General features: G+C 51.0%; 1 protein-coding gene across 1 annotated transcript in view; it reads left to right on the top strand.

Annotated features, from left to right (window-relative positions):
* Positions 1–1,823: 1,823 nt before the first annotated feature.
* The window catches only part of LOC138740821 (mitogen-activated protein kinase kinase kinase 11), a 75,353-nt gene continuing 57,191 nt past the window's right edge, over positions 1,824–19,985 (top strand). The window contains exon 1 of the mRNA XM_069893978.1: positions 1,824–3,219. Coding sequence (XP_069750079.1) covers positions 2,484–3,219 — 736 coding nt within the window. The 5' untranslated portion in view covers positions 1,824–2,483. The remainder of the gene's footprint in view (positions 3,220–19,985) is intronic.

Below are 19,985 nucleotides of genomic sequence, written 5' to 3'. Positions count from 1 at the left end.
GAAACATGAGAGTCTTGTTGGGTTTGTGTGAGTGGTTTCTTTGGCTGTTCAGCGTCCTCGCTGCTGTAGAAGCTGTCCCTCAGCCTGGTGGCGCTGGCTCTGATCCTCCTGTATTTCTTCCCTGACGGGAGTGGCTGAAAGATGCCGTGCGCAGTGTGGAAGGAATCCTCGATGATTTTGCGTGCCCTCTTCAGACAACACTCCCAGTTGATCACATTGATGTGGAGGTGGGTGGGGGGGAGGCTCCGGTGATCCTCTTTGCTGCTCTTATGGTCCTGTGGATTGACCTCCAATCCATTTCTCTGCAGCGACGGTGATGCAGCTGGCCAGGACGCTCTCGATAAAGCTCCTGTAGAAGGTGGACATGATGGTGGCTGGTAGCCTCACCCGACTCAGTCTTCTCAGGAAATGCATTCGCTGTCGCCCCTTCCTGACAAGTGAGGAGATGTTGAGTGTCCACGATTGGTCATGGTTAAGTGGACTCCAAGGAACTTGGTGTCTTCACTCTCCACCACAGAGTTGGTGATGTGTAGTGGAGAGGGTGGTCATTCCTGGTCGTTAAGGAAGTGCTGCATTTTCAGACAGACTTGATTGTCTCAAAATCCATTGTTTTGCAGCAAAATCCACAGGTGCAGAAAATGTGATAAAAATTACCTCTAAAAAAATAAATTTGTGCAAAAGGAAAATCAAGTCAAGTTTATTGTCATCCAATTAGAACCCGACGAAACAACGTTCTCCGACCGGTCCTCGGTGCTAAACATGCAGACGCACATCCGGATTAAACACAGGTACGGACAGACAATACCTACTGTCTCAGGACATAAATATGAAGACATGTGGGCTGGCACAATGTCGTGGGCCGAAGGGCCTGCACTGTACTATTCTAAATATAAAAGTTAAGAACATGAAAGCTGGAGCAGGAGTCGGCCAGCCGGCCCGTCGCGCCTGCTCCCTCATTCAATAAAATCACGGCCGATCTGACGACCGAGGCTCATCTCCACCCACCTGCTTTTCCCCACATCCCTTCATTCCCCGACCATGTAAAAATCTACCCAACCTTGTCTTAGATCTATTTACTGAGGTCACCTCCGCGGCTTCAACGGGAAGCAAATCCCACAGATTCACCACCACCACCCCCCCCCCCCCGCCCCCGTACAAGGAGTCCCCCGCCCCCGTACAAGGAGTCCACCCCCCCCTCATCTTTGTCCTCAATCTGCCACCCAGGCTCTATTCTCGCCACCCCTTCTCTCCACCATTAGAGCGGTAGAGCGGCAGAGCGGATCACTGGAGTGCCCCCCCCCCCCCCCAACACCACCACACCGCGCGCCTCATCGGCGTGACCTACCAGGATCACAAGGGGGGGGGGGGAGGAAGCAAAAGTTTAAGGACCGGTTATCTCCAATTCTCCTTCCAAAGCTCCTCGCAGCAGGTTCCCGCCACTTGGGTGAGGGAGAGGGATGCAGGGGGGGGGGGGGGGGGCTGAAGTTGTCCGTCCTTTTTCCTCCTGTGTACAAGAAAACACACACACACACACACAGAGGGGTGGGTGGGAAAGCGAGACCACACCCTAAGACGATGGAGTCGGTTAAAGGGCACAGCGCGAACACAAGACACTGGTGACGCTAATGGCGCAGGGAAACCGGTGGTGAAACTTCGTCCCGGGTGCGAAAGGGAAAAAAGTTGGAGGCGAAAACTTGTCGGTATCGACCGGTCCACGTCCAGGAGGGAGAAAGAGAAGATAGAAGGAGAGGGGGAGGAAGAGGGAGGGAAAAGAAGGGAGAGAGAGTAAAGAATAGGGGGGGGGAGAGAGGGAGATGAAGAGAATAGGGAGAGGGGGAGAGAGAGAGAGAGAGAGTGCGCGCCACTGGAAATTGACATGAAACTTACAAGGCTGGGGAGGAGTTAGTAAAACCTCGACAGAGGCGACAGGAAGAGAAGTTTAACTTAAAATAAGTTTTTGTTCTGGTTAAATTATTAACTTTAATTTTTTGGGGCGGGGATCTTCTAAGTTTTTTTTTAAGTTGCGGGAAAGTTTGTGCGGGAAGGACAAGGAGGGAGGAACACCGACCGAGCCGAAAAGTTCCCCCTCCCCCCTCCTCCCCCGGGAGTGTTGCGCTGAAGTCCGAGGCGAATGAGGAGCCGCGAGGAGGTCCGAGTCCTTCGCCCGCAGTCTCCAGTCGCCTGTAGCCTGGTGTGAGTCCTTCGCCCGCAGTCTCCGGTCGCCTGTCGCCGGGTGTGAGTCCTTCGCCCGCAGTCTCCGGTCGCCTAGTTGTGAGTCCTTCGCCCACAGTCTCCAGTTGCCTGTCGCATGGTGAGAGACCTTCGCCCACAGCCTCCAGTTGCCTGACGCCTGGTGTGAGTCCTTCACCCGCAGTCTCCAGCGACCCTCAGCCTGGTGTGAGTCTCTGTTCCCTGAACTGGGGAGGACAGCTAGAAATGACCAAAAACAGGTAGGGTTGAGAACAAACTTTTCTCCATCCAGGATGGAGCCTTTGAGGAGCATCTTTGGCAGGGCTTCCTGGAACACTCCCAAGACCCCTGTGATGGACGACCCTGCGGGGGTGTATGTCAACCCCATCTGGACAGCCTTGTTTGACTATGAGGCCCACGCCACTGATGAGCTGACGCTGCGGAAGGGCGACCTCGTGGAGATTCTGTCCAAAGACTCGGCCATCTCTGGAGACGAGGGCTGGTGGGCGGGGAAGCTTCACAACCGCGTGGGCATCTTTCCGGCCAACTATGTGTCCTTCAAGCCAGCCAGCTATGCGAAGCTCCCGGGAGGTCAGCGAGAGGAGCTGCCCGTGCCCAGGGAAGTGGCCTTCTGCGAACTGACCCTCCAGGAAGTCATCGGGGTCGGGGGCTTTGGCAAGGTCTACCGGGCCACCTGGAAGGGCCGGTTGGTGGCGGTGAAGGCAGCGAGACAGGATCCTGACGAGGACATCAGCGCCACGGCCCAGAACGTCAGGCAAGAGGCCCGGCTGTTTGCCATGCTGAGGCACGCCAACATCATTGGCCTGATGGGCGTGTGCCTGCAGGAGCCCAACCTCTGCCTCATCATGGAGTATGCCTCTGGAGGGGCCCTGAACCGAGCTCTGGCTGGCCGCAGGATCCCGCCACACATCCTTGTCAACTGGGCAGTGCAGATTGGCCAGGGGATGCGTTACCTCCATGATGAAGCCATCGTTCCCGTCATCCACCGTGACCTGAAGTCCAATAACGGTAAGGTACACACATAAACTCGGTGGGGGAGGAGGGGTGGGGGGGTGAGATGGAATGCACTGATGTCGGAGAAGGACAGCATTGGGGAATGAGGCGCCTGGTTCCAGTGGCATTACTAGATTACTAGGGCTGGTGTCACCCCCCCCACCCCCCCCCATTGCCTCCTCCCATTACTAGACCATACAGAATCCTTAATGTTTTTTGTACTAATGTTACTCATAAATCGTAATTCCCATAGATCACTGACTGTAGGCAATCGTCATGAGATAAACAAAAGGCAAAGATTTCATTCTCAAAAATGTTATCGATAGAGGTTTACATACTAATTCCTATAAGATTGTAGCTGAAGCACCAGAAAATTTGACCAAAGCAGTGACTGCAAAAAAAAACCCCAGCAGCAACAAAAACAACAGCGCTCGCTTATTTGAAGCGTCGTTGTCGGTGGGTCATAACAACGTCTCTGACCGGAAGCTCAAAAAGGGAATGAGCATCGAGTTTTAGCCTCCTAGGTCTATTGATACGTGGAAGCCGGGCTGACGAGAAAGGTTTCTGTTGTTCAATCTAATGACAGGGATATTTTTATAAAAAAGAATGAATTTCTGCTGAAGCACTGGACAAAAGATTTTCATAGATAGTCATCTTGGCGTCACCCCCCTCTGATGGTGTCATCCAGTGCGGTCCACAATCCCCCACCCCCCCGCAGTGACACCAGTCCTGTCCCGCGTGAATCTGAAAGAAATGGCAGAAGTTACAGTAGAGGCTTTGCTGATTGTGAACTGGACTCTGGGGCAGTTCCTGGTGGTTGGGAAGGCGGCGAATGTCAGGCCACCGTATAAAAACAAAAGGGCAGGGAATGACAGGCCCAGTAGTTTAACATCTGTAGTTGGGGAGTAAAAATTGTTTGAAGCCATTGTTAAATGGAAGCAGACAACCCTTTTGGCCTAAGAGCCCGCGCCGCCCATTTTACACCCCCCCAAACCCCCCCCCCACACACGGAAAGTTTTGGATGGTGGAAGGAAACCGGAGCCCCCCACCTGGGGAAAACTCGCACGGGCACGGGGAGGACACACAAACTCCTTACGTTTGGATGGGATTGGAACCCCGGTCACGGGTGCTGTAAAGACAGCCACACAGGCCGCTAGGCCAACCGCATCGATCCAATGAAGAAGTAGGGCAGCATCTGTCACAAATTGGCTGACGTGGCAGGAATTCGCAGACGTAGGTCTTGTTTGACAAACACTGGAATTTTTTTGAGGATAAATAGAGGTTTATCTGTATATCCAGAAGGCGTTTGATAAGGTGCTGCATTAAAGGCTTGTACGCAAGATAAGGATGCATGGACTAATGTATTAATAGAAAGTAGAGTGTGAGGGAAAGGGGTGTTTGACTGGTTGGCAATCGGAGGTGAGGAGGGAGCTCCGGGGGTTGGTGCTGGGCCCACAACGTTTCACATAAGGGCGATCTGGAAGAGGGGACGGAGTGTAGTGTAGTTTGCTGTTGAGTGGAAAAGCAAACTGTGCAGAGGACATGGAGAATCTTCAGGGAGATATGGATAGGTTAAGCGAGTGGGCAAGGCTCGGGCAGATGGAGGACCATGTTGGTTAATGGGAGGTTATCCACTTTGGACTATTACTTAGACAGCAAGCGATCGGAGGGCTATTGCATGAATCACAGAAGGTGCAGCGGGCTGTCGAGTAGGGAAATGAAACGTTGGCCTTCGTTGCTGGAGGGATTGGATTTAGGAGCAGGGAGGTTCTGCTGAGACTGGACAAGGTCCCAGTGAGGCTGCATCTGGAGAACTGCGGGCAGTTCTGGTCTCCTGACTCGAGGAAGGATGGACTGGCTTTGGAGATGGTGCAGAGGGGGTTGATTCCAGAGATGAGGGGGTTGGCCGATGAGGAGAGATTGAATCATCTGGGACTGTACTCGCTGGAATTTAGAAGAATGAGAGGAGATTGTACAGAAACATATAAAATTATGAAAGGCATAGATAAGAAAGAGGTAGGTAAGTTGTTCCCATTGGTGGGGGAGACCAGAACTAGGGGCCGTACATTCAACGTCGTAGGAGATGAGGAGGAACTGCTCTTCCCAGGGGTGGGGCAGGGGGAATCTTTGGAATTTGATGCCTGTCGAAGCAGCGGAGGTGACTTCAGTAAATATATTTAAGATGAGGTTGGACATATTTTTACATCGTTGAAGGAAAATTAATGGATATGGGGGATTAAGGCAGGTGGGTGGAGATCAGTCCTAATGGCCTGAGATTGTCTGAACTCAGAAGCTAAGCAGACTCAGCCCTGGTCAGCATGCGGAAGGGAGACCGCTGCAGGTTTTCCACGAGGGGCGCTGGACCAAGTGCATCCTAAATGCTGCATCACGTTACAATGGTGGAACCTTTGACATCAGATCAGCCACGATCTTTTTGGCCAGTGGAGCAGACCGGGAAAGGCCAGACGGGACCGACTCCTGCTCCGGTTCGTTGGGCAGCGGGGGGACGGCAAAACTCCTGATGGTGTTGACAGAGGAAATGGAAAGCATTTGCACTTCCAAGTGATGGGAGGCTGAGAGCCAGCTGGCATCAAGTTCAAAGTCCAGATTTATTGTCGGAGGATGCTCCGACATCACATACAATCCTGAGATTCCTTTTCATGCGGGCCAGGCAGAATTTGTACTTGTTCGTTACTGTAAACTGTACTCTGTGGCTGGGGGGAGGGGTGGGGACAAGAATCCTTTTCTCATGTAAAATTACATTAAAAATGTATCGTGCAATTACCTCTTCAGCCTTTTCCTTCCTGAGCATTGCCCGGTTCCCCCAACGACAGGGGTAAGAGAAGCAAAGGTCCCTTCAGAGACGCCGAGTGTCCGCGGATTTACATCTTCACTCTCCGTCGGCCAACCCGAGCTCCAGATCCTAACCTTCCACGCCAGAGGCCTTCCTTGGCCTCCGCACTGCCCGACGCCCAAGCCGGTCTCCAGCAGCCCTGCCCACAGCCTGCGCGGGTCCCCTCAGCTGCTGAGCCCCTCGCTGTGGTCACCCTCTCCTCTGCTTCTCCTTCTCAACTTGGGGGGTGGGGGGGAAAGTGTTCCTCCCCATTCCTGGTGCCTTGTGCTGGTCCGCTATCCATTCTCTGCCCCCCACCCCACCAGAATCTGTAACCCCTCGTGGCCGCTGTCCAGCGGCAAAGGCGCTGTCATCACCTTTAACAGTCCGGAGCCGTGGGGTTCAACCATGAAACTCCTGCTGCACTCTCCTGCGTCCATACCCAGCAGCAGCGCTGATCACTGCGAAACTGTTCGTGTTTTAATTCTCCCATGTTCATGTTCTCCTCCACACATGTTGGGGAGCAGCCAGTTCACCTTCTGACCCGGGACCTGGGGGATCCCCTGGTGGCGCCGAGAGAGGGGGTGACAACCCCGTGCAGTAGGAAGCCGAGGCTCTCCCTTTTGTGTCTCAATCGTGAGAAGGACACCGACAGAGTGAACCCAAAATAGGTCTGAGGGTGCTGTGATTGTAGTAAAAACACAAGTGCTGGAGGAGCTCGGTCCATCTCGCAGCGACCCTCCCTCTTCCACCTGCCCTCCCTCCATCCCCCGCCCTACAATCTGCCATCTCCATCCCTCTGGCCATCCTTCTCACACCCTCTCTCCCCATCTCCATTGCTTCCCCCCTCGCCCCCACTTTTCCAACCAAAGTCAATTCTCACCTTTTAACACATCCAATTACCACCTTTTATTGGTCACTGCCCCCGGCGCCCACACCTGGCCAGTTGTTCTTCTGACACCTTCCTGTTCCCTGCTAATATCTTGAAGAAGGGGTCAGGCCGAAGTATCGGGAATATCACTTTGCCCCCCCCTCCCCCCCCCCCCCCCCCCGCGGACACCGCGAGACCGGCTGAGTCCCTCCAGCATTTCTGCGGAGGAAATGTGTTCTCAGCATGTTGTTCAGATCCGGGAGATGCAGGTAAACTGATGGAGGCTTTCAAAAGGGAACTGAGAAAATCTCCAGAAGATGTAATGTATGCAGAGTTGTAGGGCAGGAGAATGGCTGATCAGGGAATTTGGGAAGAGCGCAAGCCTGTGTTAAACAGGCTGAATGCTCTCCACGTGGGAGAAGCTGACGTCCAGGATCTGGTATTCAAATTCCTCAAATACTTCCCAAGACAGGCGACAGGACAAAACTAATAATGGTTGAGAAGCAAGTCACAAACTGTAACAAGGTGGGATGTCCCAGCATTGGGAAAAAAATGCAAAAAATGTAGCTCTATTGTTTATTGTCAGTACTGTATCCTAGTGTGAAACAGTGACAGGCCCGTCCCCACCAGTACTGTACCCCAGTGTTATACAGTAACAGGCCCATCCCCACCAGTACTGTCGTCTTTGGCATGGCTTCGCGGTCGAAGATTTATGGAGGGGTAATGTCCATGTCAGCTGCAGGCTCATTTGTGGCTGACAAGTCCGATGCGGGACAGGCAGACACGGTTGCAAGGGAAAATTGGTTGGTTGGGTGTTGGGTTTTTCCTCCTTTGTCTTTTGTCAGTGAGGTGGGCTCTGCGGTCTTCTTCAAAGGAGGTTGCTGCCTGCCGAACTGTGAGGCGCCCAGATGCACGGTTTGAGGCGATATCAGCCCACTGGCGGTGGTCATTGTGGCAGGCACCAAGAGATTTCTTTAAGCAGTCCTTGTACCTCTTCTTTGGTGCACCTCTGTCTCGGTGGCCAGTACTGTATTGGAGAATGAAACAGTGACTGGCCAGTCTCGACCTGTACCATACCTCTATGTGAAACAGTGACAGAGTCATCCCCAACAGTACTGTAACCCTGTGTAACACAGTGACACGTCTGTCCCCACCAGTAAGATATCGCAGTGTGAAACAGTGACAGGCCCGTCCCCACGATTACTGTATCGCATTGTAAAACAGTCACAGTCCCATCTTCACCAGTACTGTATCCAGTGTGAATCAGTAGCAGGCCCCTCCCCACCAGCACTGTTTGCCAGTGTGAAACACATGACAGGGCCGTCCCCACCAGTACTGTATCTGTATGTGAAACTGACAGGCCCATCCCCACCAGCATTGTAACCCAGTGTGAAACAGAGACAAGCCTATCATCACCAGTACTGTATCTCAGCATACAACAGTGATGGGTCCATCTGCAGTAGTACTTTATCTCAATGTGAAACAGTGATGGGCCCGTCCCCACTGGTAGTGTATCGAAGTGTGAATCTGTGACAAGCTGTCCCCACCTGTACTGTACCACAGTGTCAAACAGTTACAGGCCCGTCCCCACAGGTATTGTATCACATTGTGAAACAGTGACAGGCCCGTCCCCAACAGTACCATATCTCAGCATGGAACAGTGACAGGGCGGTCCCCTCCAGTACTATATCTCAGTGTAAAACAGTGATAAACCCGTCCCCACCAGTTCTGTATATCAGTGTGAAACCATGACGGAACGGTGACAGACCTCCCCCCACTAGTACTGTACCTCAGTGTGAAACAATACCAGGCCTCAGCCCCATCAGTACTGTATCCCAGTGGGATACAGTGATCGGCCCATCCCACCAGTACTGTATCTCAGTGAAACAGTGATAGGCCCATCCCCACCAGCATTGTAACCCAGTGTGAATCAGCGGCAAGCCTGTCATCACCAGTACTGTATCTCAGCATACAACAGTGATCGGTCCATCCGCAGTAGTACTTTATCTCAATGTGAAACAGTGACGGGCCCGTCGCCTCTGGTCGTGTATCACAGTGTGAATCAGTGACAGACCTGTCCGCAACATTATTGTAACCAAGTGTAACAAAGTGACAGAACCATCCCCACAGGTACTGCATTGCAGTGTGAAACATTGAGAGGGCCGTTCCCCTCCATTACTGAACCCCAGTGTGAAACATTGACAGGCCTGTCCCCACCAGCATGGTATCTCAGCGTGAAACTGTCACAGGCCCGTCCCCACCAGTACTGTATCTCAATGTGAAACTGTCATAGACCTTTCACACCAGTACGGTATCTCAATGTGAAACTGTGTCGGGCCATCCCCTCTGGTATGATATCGCAGTGTGAAACAGTGACAGCCCTGTCCCCAGCACTACTGAACTCCAGAGTGAAACAGTGACAGATCCATCCCCACCAGTACTGTATCTCATCATGAAATAGTTACAGGCCCGTCCCCTCCGATATTGTATCATAGTGTGAAACAGTGTCCCCACCAGTACGGTATCTCAATGTGAAACAGTTACGGGCCCATCCCAACTGGTATAATATAGCATTGTGAAACAATAACAGGACAGTCCCCACCAGTACGGTATCTCAGTGCAAAACATTGACAAGCCCGTCCCACCAGTACTGTATATATCAGTGTGAAACAGTGACAGGCCAGTCTCCACCAGTATTGTATCTCAGCGAGGAACGGTGACAGGCCCGTCACCTCCAGTACTGTATCCCACTATGAAAAAGTGATAGGCGCCTCCCCAGCAGCACTGTACGCCAGTGTTAAACATGTGACAGGACTGTCCCCACTAGTACTGTATCCCAATGTGAAACAGTGACCGACCCGTCTCCACCAGTACTGTATCCCAGTGTCAAACAGTGACAGACCCTTCCAGACAAGAACTGTATCTCTGTGTAAAACAGTAACAGGACCGTCCCCAACAGTACTGTACCTCAGTGTGGAACAATGACAGGCCTGTCCCCACCAGTATTGTATATATCACTGTGAAACAGTGACAAGCCAATCCCCATCAGTACTGTATCACAGTGTGAAACAGTGACAGGCCCATCCCCACCACCGCTGTATCCCAGTGTGAAACAGAAACAAACCAGTCCCCACCTGTACTGTACCACAGTGTCAAACAGTTACTGGCCTGTCCCCACTGGTATTGTATCACATTGTGAAACAGTGACAGTCCAGTCCCAACCAGTACTGTATCTCAATGTGAAACAGTGATGGGCCCGTCCCACTGGTCGTGTATCACAGTGCGAATCAGTGACAGACCTGTCCGCAACATTACTGTAACCAAGTGTAACAAAGTGACAGAACCATCCCCACAGGTACTATACCCCCAGTGACAGACCTGTCTCTTCCCCCCCCCATTACTGAACTCTAATGTGAAACAGCGACAGGCCTGTCCCCACCAGTAAATGTATCTCAGTGTGAAACAGTCACAGGCACGTCCCCACCAGTACTGTATCTCAATGTGAAACTGTCACAGACCTTTCACACCAGTATGGTATTTCAATGCAAAACTGTCTGGCCCGTCCCCTCTGGTATGATATCGCAGTGTGAAACAGTGACAGTACAGTCCCAACCAGTACTGTATCCCAGTGTGAAACAGTGACAAACCTGTCCCCACCTGTACTGTATCACAGTGTCAAACAGTTACGGGCCCGTCCCCACTGGTATTGTATAACATTGTGAAACAGAGACAGGCCCGACCCACCAGTACTGTATCCCATTATGAAAAAGTGTCAGGTACCTCCCCACCAGTACTGTACGCCAGTGTGAAACATTTGACAGGACTGTCTCCACCAGTACTGTATCCCAGTGTGAAACAGTGACAGTCCAGATCCCACCAGTACTATAGCGTAGTGTCAAACAGTGACAGGCCTCTCAACATCTGTACTGTATCTCTGTGTGAAACAGTGTCAGGCCCGTTCCCACTGGTATTGTATCACATTGTGAAACAGTGACAGGCCAGTCCCCACTGGTAAGGTATCGCAATGTGAAACTGTGACAGTCCAGTCCCAACCAGTACTGTATCTCAATGTGAAACAGTGACGGGCCCTCCCCACTAGTAGTGTATCACAGTGTTAAACAGTGACAGAACCGCACCCAACGTTACAGTAATCCCGTGTAACTAAGTGACAGAACTGTCCCCACCAGTACTGTATCCCAGTGTGAAACAGTGACAGGCCCGTTCCAACCAGCACTGTATCCCTGTGTGAAACTGACAAATCTGTCCCCACCTGTACTGTACCACAGTGTCAAACAGTTACGGGCCTGTCCCCACTGGTATTGTATCACATTATGAAACAGTGATAGGCCCGTCCCCAACAGTACTGTATCTCAGTTTGGAAAAGTGACAAGTCCGTCCTTAACAGTTCTGTATATCAGTGTAAAATAGTGACAGGACCATCAGCACCTGTACTGTATCTCAGTGTGAAAGCGTGACAGGCCTGTCCCAACCTGTACTGTATCTCAGTGAAAATCCTGACCCCACCAGTAATGTATCTCAGTGTGAATCAGCGGCAAGCTTCTCATCACCAGTACTGTATCTCAGCATACAGCAGTGATCGGTCCATCCGCAGTAGTACTTTATCTCAATGTGAAACAGTGATGGGCCTGTCCCCACTGGTAGTGTATCGAAGTGTGAATCTGTGACAAGCCGTCTCCACCAGAACTGTATCCCAGTGTGAAATAGTGACAAGGCTGTCATCACCAGTACTGTTTCACTGCAAACTGCAGTGACAGGCCAGTCCGCACTAGTACTGTATATCAATGTTAAACAGTGACAGGCCCGTCCCCATCAGTACTGTACCCTAGTGTGAAGCAGTGACAGGCCTGTCCTCACCTGTACTGTATCCCAGTGTGAAACAGAAACAGGCCCGTCACCACCAGTACTGTATCTCAATGTGAAACAGTCACGGGCCCGTCCCCACTGGTCGTGTATCACAGTGTGAATCAGTGACAGACCTGTCCCTAGCATGACTGTAACCCAATGTATCAAAGTGACAGAACCGTCCCCACAGGTACTATACCCCAGTGTGAAACAGTGACAGACCTGTCCCCACCCATTACTGAACCACAGTGTGAAACAGTGACAGACATGTCCCTCACATTACTGAACCCCTGTGTGAAACAGTGACAGGCCTGTTCCCACCAGCATGGTATCTCAGCGTGAAACGGTCACAGGCACGTCCCCACCAGTATATGTATCTCAGCGTGAAACGGTCACAGGCCCGTCCCCACCAGTACTGTATCTCAATGTGAAACTTTGTCGGGCCCCTCCCCTCTGGTATTATATCGCAGTGTTAAATAGAGACAGGCCTGACCTCACCAATACCGAATCCCAGAGTGAAACAGTGACACGCCCGTCCCCACCAGTACGGTATCTCAATGTGAAACAGTGATGGGCCTGTCCCCACTAGTAGTTTATCACAGTGTGAAACAGTGACAGACCTGTCCCTAGCATGACTGTAACCCAATGTATCAAAGTGACAGAACCGTCCCCACAGGTACTATACCCCAGTGTGAAACAGTGACAGACCTGTCCCCACCCATTACTGAACCACAGTGTGAAACAGTGACAGACATGTCCCTCACATTACTGAACCCCTGTGTGAAACAGTGACAGGCCTGTTCCCACCAGCATGGTATCTCAGCGTGAAACGGTCACAGGCACGTCCCCACCAGTATATGTATCTCAGCGTGAAACGGTCACAGGCCCGTCCCCACCAGTACTGTATCTCAATGTGAAACTTTGTCGGGCCCCTCCCCTCTGGTATTATATCGCAGTGTTAAATAGAGACAGGCCTGACCTCACCAATACCGAATCCCAGAGTGAAACAGTGACACGCCCGTCCCCACCAGTACGGTATCTCAATGTGAAACAGTGATGGGCCTGTCCCCACTAGTAGTTTATCACAGTGTGAAACAGTGACAGGCCTGTCCCCATTCGTACTGTACCACAGTGTGAAACAGTGACAGTCCTGTCCCTACCAGTACTGTATCTCATCATGAAATAGTTACAGGCCCGTCCCCACCAGTACTTTATCCCACTGTAAAACAGTAACTGGCCTGTCCCCAACAGCACTGTATCTCAATGTGAAACTGTGACAGGCCAGTCCCCAACAGTACTGAACCCCAGAGTGAAACATTGACAGGCCTGTCCCCACCAGCACTGTATTCCAGTGTGAAACCCTGACAGTCCAGATCCCACCAGTACTATTTCTTCTTTGGCTTGGCTTCGCGGAGGAAGATTTATGGAGGAGTAATGTCCACGTCTGCTGCAGGCTCATTGGTGACTGACAAGTCGGATGCGGGACAGGCAGGCACGGTCGCAGCGGTTGCAAGGGAAAATTGGTTGGTTGGGTGTTGGGTTTTTCCTCCTTTGTCTTTTGTCAGTGAGGTGGGCTCTGTAGTCTTCTTCAAAGGAGGTTGCTGCCCGCCGAACTGTGAGGCGCCAAGATGCACGGTTAGAGGCGATATCAGCCCACTGGGGGTGGTCAATGTGGCAGGCACCAAAAGATTTCTTTAAGCAGTCCTTGTACCTCTTCTTTGGTGCACCTCTGTCTCGGTGGCCAGTGGAGAGCTCGCCATAGAACACGATCTTGGGAAGGCGATGGTCCTCCATTCTGGAGACGTGACCCACCCAGCGTAGTTGGGTCTTCAGCAGCATGGATTCGATGCTTGTGGACTCTGCCAGCACGAGTACTTCGATGTTGGTGATGAAGTCATTCCAATTAATGTTGAGGATGGAGCGGAGACAGCGCTGGTGGAAGCGTTCTAGGAGCCGTAGATGATGCCGGCAGAGGACCCATGATTCGGAGCCGAACAGGAGCGTGGGTATGACAACGGCTCTGTACATGCTGATCTTTGTGTGTTTCTTCAGGTGGTTGTTTTTCCAGACTCTTTTATGTAGTCTTCCAAAGGTGCTATTTGCCTTGGCGAGTCTGTTGTCTATCTCTTTGTCGATCCTTGCATCAGATGAAATGGTGCAGCCGAAGTAGGTAAACTGGTTGACCATTTTGAGTTCAGTGTGCCCGATGGAGATGTGGGGGGGCTGTTGGTCATGGTGGGGAACTGGCTGATGGAGGACCTCAGTTTTCTTCAGGCTGACTTTCAGGCCAAACATTGTGGCAGTTTCCGCAAAACAGGACGTCATGCGCTGAAGAGCTGGCTCTGAATGGGCAAATAAAGCGGCATCATCTGCAAAGAGTAGTTCACGGACAAGTTGCTCTTGTGTCTTGGTGTGAGCTTGGAGGCGCCTCAGATTGAAGAGACTGCCATCTGTGCGGTACCGGATGTAAACAGCATCTTCATTGTTGAGGTCTTTCATGGCTTGTTTCAGCATCATGTTGAAGAAGATAGTAAAGAGGGTTGGTGCGAGGATGCAGCCTTGCTTCACACCGTTGTCAATGGAGAAGGGTTCAGAGAGCTCATTGCTGTATCTGACCCGACCTTGTTGGTTTTCGTGCAGTTGGATAACCATGTTGAGGAACTTTGGGGGGCATCTGAGGCGCTCTAGTATTTGCCAAAGCCCTTTCCTGCTCACAGTGTCAAAGGCTTTGGTGAGATCAACAAAGGTGATGTAGAGTTCCTCTGTTTGCATGAAAGCCACACTGTGATTCTGGGAGGACATTTTCGGTGACACTAGATATTAGTCTATTAAGGAGAAACCTAGCGAAAATTTTGCCTGCAATGGAGAGCAGCATGATTCCCCTGTAGTTTGAGCAGTTTGATTTCTCGCCTTTGTTTTTGTACAGGGTGATGATGATGGCATCACAAAGGTCCTGAGGCAGCTTTCCTTCGTCTCAGCAGAGCATGAAAAACTCATGCAGTTTGGTATGCAGAGCTTTGCCGCCAGCCTTCCAGACCTCTGGGGGGGGGATTCCATCCATACCTGCTGCTTTGCCACTTTTCAGTTGTTCAATTGCCTTGTATGTCTCTTCCCGGGTAAGGACCTCATCCAGCTCTAGCCTCAAGGGTTGTTGAGGGAGCTGGAGCAGGGCGGATTCTTGGACTGAGCGGTTGGCACTGAAAAGGGCGTAGTGTCAAACAGTGACAGGCCCGTCACCACCAGTACTGTATCTCTGTGTGAAACCGTGACAGACCTGTCCTCTCCAGTACTGTATCTCAGCATACAACAGTGACAGACCAGTTCCCACTAGTACTGTATCTCAGCGTGAAACAGTGACAGGCTCGTCTCCACCAGTACTGAACCCCAGTGTTATGCAGTGAGAGGCCTGTCCCTGCCAGTTATATCACTGAGTAATACCAGCACAGGTTTGCATTTTTTAAAGACCCGTGGCAGATTTGTCTGTCCCCATTTTGCTGGATTTTGTTGTTATGAATGTCTGCCCTCCACCAATCTAACATTATCACTGTCTCCACCCAACACCTCCCCCCAATTATCGGCCACTTCACATATCCAAGCTCGTTTCCCCACGAACAAGATTCCAAACTGAGCCTCCGTGATCCGAACGAGTGGACGGGACGTGGTGATGGATGGGAGACGAGGGTTGGAGGGAAGCGCTCTGATGTGCATTCAGAACCCAGAGTTTCACTATCAGTCAGAAGTCTGCATTTCTCTTCCTTGAACATATTTGGCAGCTTCCCAGGACCGCGATTTCACCACTCCTCGGGGGTCAATCACTTCCTCCTCGTCTCCCTCCCTATTCCATCCCCCTGAATCTTGAGGCTGTGTCTCATCTCCTGCCTCTATCTTGTTGGACCATCAGATATTGGAGCAGAAATAGGCCGTTCAGCCCTTCGAGTCTATGGCTGAGCCCCTCAGCCCCGCTGCCCGCCCTTCTCCCCCCTCCCCCCTCCCCATAACCTTTGATGCCCATCTGTCAGGTAAAGCAGCATCTCCGAATTCAAGCCATGGAATCCAGACCAACAAAAGGTGTTAATTGGATGTGAGAAGGGAGGAGGTATGATGTATCTTGTCTGAGTGAATGGAGACAGGGAATGGGGGGGGGAGCAGGGGTGGTTAATGCCTTCTGGTTGGAGGGCGCCCAGGTGGAGGTGTTGCAGGTGGTCTCAGTCCGGCCGTGCATGAGACCATGGACAGGTGTGTCAGCAAGGGGAGGGAGAATCTACCTGAGTTCCCACTGGGAGATCCAGGCGATGAGTCGAGGCGCGATCTCCGACATCGGGGTGCACCGGTTCCAGTCCATGACCCCCCCCCACCAATTGGTGTGGCTTTGCTGGGAAGGGTTGCTTTGAGGGGGGGCCCAAGCGGGCGGCATGGGAGGAGGTGCGGGCACAATAGGAGCACCTCCCATGGCCACAGGGGGTGAGGGAATGACAGGTGGGAAGGGGAAGGGAACTGCGGAGGAGAGTGGTCCCCACGGAAGGCGGAGCGGAGTTGGGATCGTGTAGCATCGTAGCTGACCAGTTATTACTCAACGACGACAACGTTTCGAACCACGTGGTTCCATCTGCCCGCGAAAACAGCAAGCACTGTTGTTTTTGTTGCTGCCGGTGTTTTTACAGTCACTGCTTTGGTCAATTTTTCTGGTGTTTTAGCTACAATATTGTGGGAATTAGTATTTGTGAACCTCAAATTTAAAGGTGAAATTTAAATTTTGCCGGTTGTTTATCTCCCGACGATTGCCGGTGCATTCAGTGATAAACAGGTATTGTAATTTGCAAATAACTTCAGTACAACAAACATTAAGGATTCCATCTGGTCTGGTACAGGAGGAGGTCCGTGGTGGGGGTGGGGAGTTGACCCCACGGGTTACCACACCAGAGTGATGCCAACCCTAGCAACGCCACTGCCTGTCAGTTGCTCTCCACCCCCTCAACGAGAGGCCGCACACCAGATTCCGAGCACAGGTTCAGAGTGGGTGGTTGTCAATCATGCTTTGTCGCCCTTGGCAACTGTGTCCCACAGGCTTTTGTCTGTCCAGGCCGTGTTCTTTCTCAAAGTTGTGCTGATGCTCTCACAATGGAGGGAAGAGGGTCAAAAGAAATTCCTGAATGGTGTTGCAGTCTTCGCTGGCCTTGGACCATACATTGTAAATCTGGCTATAGTAGATTCTAGATTCCTTTATTGTAATGTAATCGGTTGTATCTTGGAATGGACACACGTCGGGGAATTGTCCTACCTGTGATACTGAAGAGCAAAACGATCAATTTCCTTCCGTTTTCTATCTCCGAATCCTTCTCAACCTCTCTGAGTGCCTTTCGGACTTGACTGGCCTCTAAAACCTGTCGGTCACAATATTGAGCAACAGAATTGGGGGAAAAGAAAACAGAACCCAAGGAGTTAAAATGCGGTGAAATATCTCAACATGGCGGCCAGCTCTCGCGAGAGGTTTGCCACCAACCAACATGGCGGCTGCCATAGATAGGCCTGATTTTCACCTTAATCGCGCAAGTTTTATATTTTTTTCTTTATTTTTAAAAAATTTGGTTGTGTGTGAATGGATGCAAGTTGCAAATGTCGCAGGTTGGGAGTATCTGTATTACATAAAATTTCCTTGTCGACCCGTAAGGCAAAGATTCGGCATCAGCTGAAATTGTCCAGAGTCCTTTTCCAATCAGAGAAAGAAGTAACAGAGGTCCCCACCCCACAAAGTCATCGATTCGCCTCCCACAGCCTTGACGGCCTTCAGATCCAAACCCATCCCCCGCGGTAGGAGAGCCCAGGACAAGAGGACGTGACTTCAAAATTGAAGGGCATCCATTTTGGCCGGCAATGCAGAGGAATTTCTTCAGCCAGAGGGCGGCGAATCTGCAGAATTTTCCGCCGCAGGTGGTCTCGGGGGGGTCGGGTCATTGGCCGTATTGAGGGCAGGTTCTTGATTAGCCAGGCTATGTGGAGAAGACTGGGCAGTGGGGTTGAGTGGGGGAACGGATCAGCTCGTGATTGAATGGTGGGGCTGTGTCAGATTATGTTGTGTTTTATATTGTATGTAGACATGTTTTTGGGAGATAAAGTGTGACGGTGTTTTTAGTGTGGGTCACATACAAACACTTCAAAACTGATCTCATTTAAAATACTGGAGCTCTGCTCAAGCCAGTCAGGCCAGCTCCGAGAGCCTTTGCAAAAGCTTTGGGGAGTGTCCAAGGGACTTCACTAATGGATTGTTGATTCAAAAAGCAACAAATGAAAGAACTTGGAGGATTCGGTCTGGAGTTGAAGGCTGTCTGAGGGCTGCTTGCTGTTCTAAGAGGGTCAGATGGTTTTGCAAGCAGAAAGAGTCAAACAGGCTTTCTCACACACAGAGAGAGAGAGAGAGAGAGAGAGAGAGAGAGAGAGAGAATTCAGTTCAACAGTTCAGCAGCAGCAGCAGGGACTGGAACAGGACAAGCTGGCAAGCTTGTGGAAAACCCCATTTGGAAGACGGATTGTTAGTGCTTAGTTCAGCCTGGTCAGAGCCCTTGTGGTCCATACAAGAGGAGAGGACTGGCTGCCTAATGTTTCACTTGAAATAAGGGAAACAAAAAGGAACTCTGTGGTGACCTGAAAGAAAGCTTATTATCTGGAGAACCCTGAAGGGGCAAGTTTCTTCGGCAAGACACTGAAATAGAAGAAATCATCTTGTGTCCAGTGACCAACAAATCTGTCTGAAAACCTTTCTGAGAAGTAACCATTTACCTTTCGAACACCAAAGACTGGTGAAGATTCATAAATGTTAAATTCTGTGCACAGTATAAGAATTGCCTGCAAGCAGTGAACTTGGAGGAATGAGATTGGACTGTGAACCATAGAACTTTTCTAAACTTACACACACATTACATACACATGCACGTAGAATTAGAAGGGGGTTAAGTTAATAGTAATAAGCAAGAGTTTGATCCTGTTTAAAGATGATCAAAAGCAACTTTTGTTTAAGTAACTATCTTGGTGAATATCTATTACTACTGGGTTTTGGGGTCCGCTGGGCTCATAACAGGGCAGACTCGATAGGCTGAATGGCCTATTTCTGCTCCTATGTCCTATGAGTGGTACCAATAATAGTGGCTCTATGAGATTTTCAACTATATCATTAAACTTGCCCCTCCGCGCAATGTTACCTACTTTAAAGTTTGCGGAGGTTTGGTACAATGTCAGGAACCCTGGCAAATTTCTACTGAGGTGCGGGGGAAAGTATGCTGCCTCATGACCTAATATGGGGGTGGGGGGGTGCACCAATACCCCTGGGCGGAAAGCCCCTGCAAAAGGTAGCGAACACAGCCCAAGGCATCACAGGCCCAACCCTCCCCACCGACTGGGAGACGCTGCCGTTGGAGAGCAACGGCAATCATCAAAGACCCACACCACCCAGCACGCGCTCTGTTCTCGCTGCTACCATCGGGAAAGAAGTCTCGGTGCCACAAGACTCACACCCACCAGATTCAGGAACAGCAGCTCCCCCTCCACCATCAGACTCCTCAATGACAAACTCAACCAGGGACTCATTTACTTGTGCTCTTCATTGATGTTCTTTTATTCTCTCTGTATCGCAGAGTCAGTTTGTTTACATTTCTTAACTCTTCAACAGTTTTCTTTTTCTTGCCCTGCTAATAAAATGGAGATTCTGCCTGACCCCTCAGGGTTGTACATTGCGCTGTGAACGTACTCTGACAATAAACCAGAAGATTCCATTTTGGAGGAGAACTGAAGGTCTCCCCATTGTATTCCCAGAGGCAAAAACACTCGGACGCACAATTATTTTCCTTGCCAACGTTACTGAAACCTTTCAATGTCACCCGGTCTTCAAAATTTCTTAATTGACTTTAGACTGGACTCTGGACCACGGACGTTCAGTGACTCAGTGGGGGGGATCTCTTTTGCTTCTCGTTCTCGGGCTGTGCGAGGTCGAATGGCGAATCCTTGTCTGCCTGGCAGTCAAGGAAACTTTGTGCAGTGTCACCTTCTCTGTTTTAATGCGCAACAATAAGGGAATTTTAAATCCCAACACTCAGCGCGGCAACAGGCCCTCTTGGCCCACGGGCTTGCGCTGCCCAATTACACCTGGTTGACCTGCAACACCCCCACCCAACTCGGTATGTGTTGAAGGATGGGAAGAGACCGGAGACCCCAGAGAGAGACCCA

Source organism: Narcine bancroftii, chromosome 8, assembly GCF_036971445.1.
Source record: "Narcine bancroftii isolate sNarBan1 chromosome 8, sNarBan1.hap1, whole genome shotgun sequence".
NCBI lineage: Eukaryota > Metazoa > Chordata > Chondrichthyes > Torpediniformes > Narcinidae > Narcine > Narcine bancroftii.
Note: the sequence above shows the minus strand (reverse complement) of the source record. Positions and strands in the feature narration are given on the sequence as shown.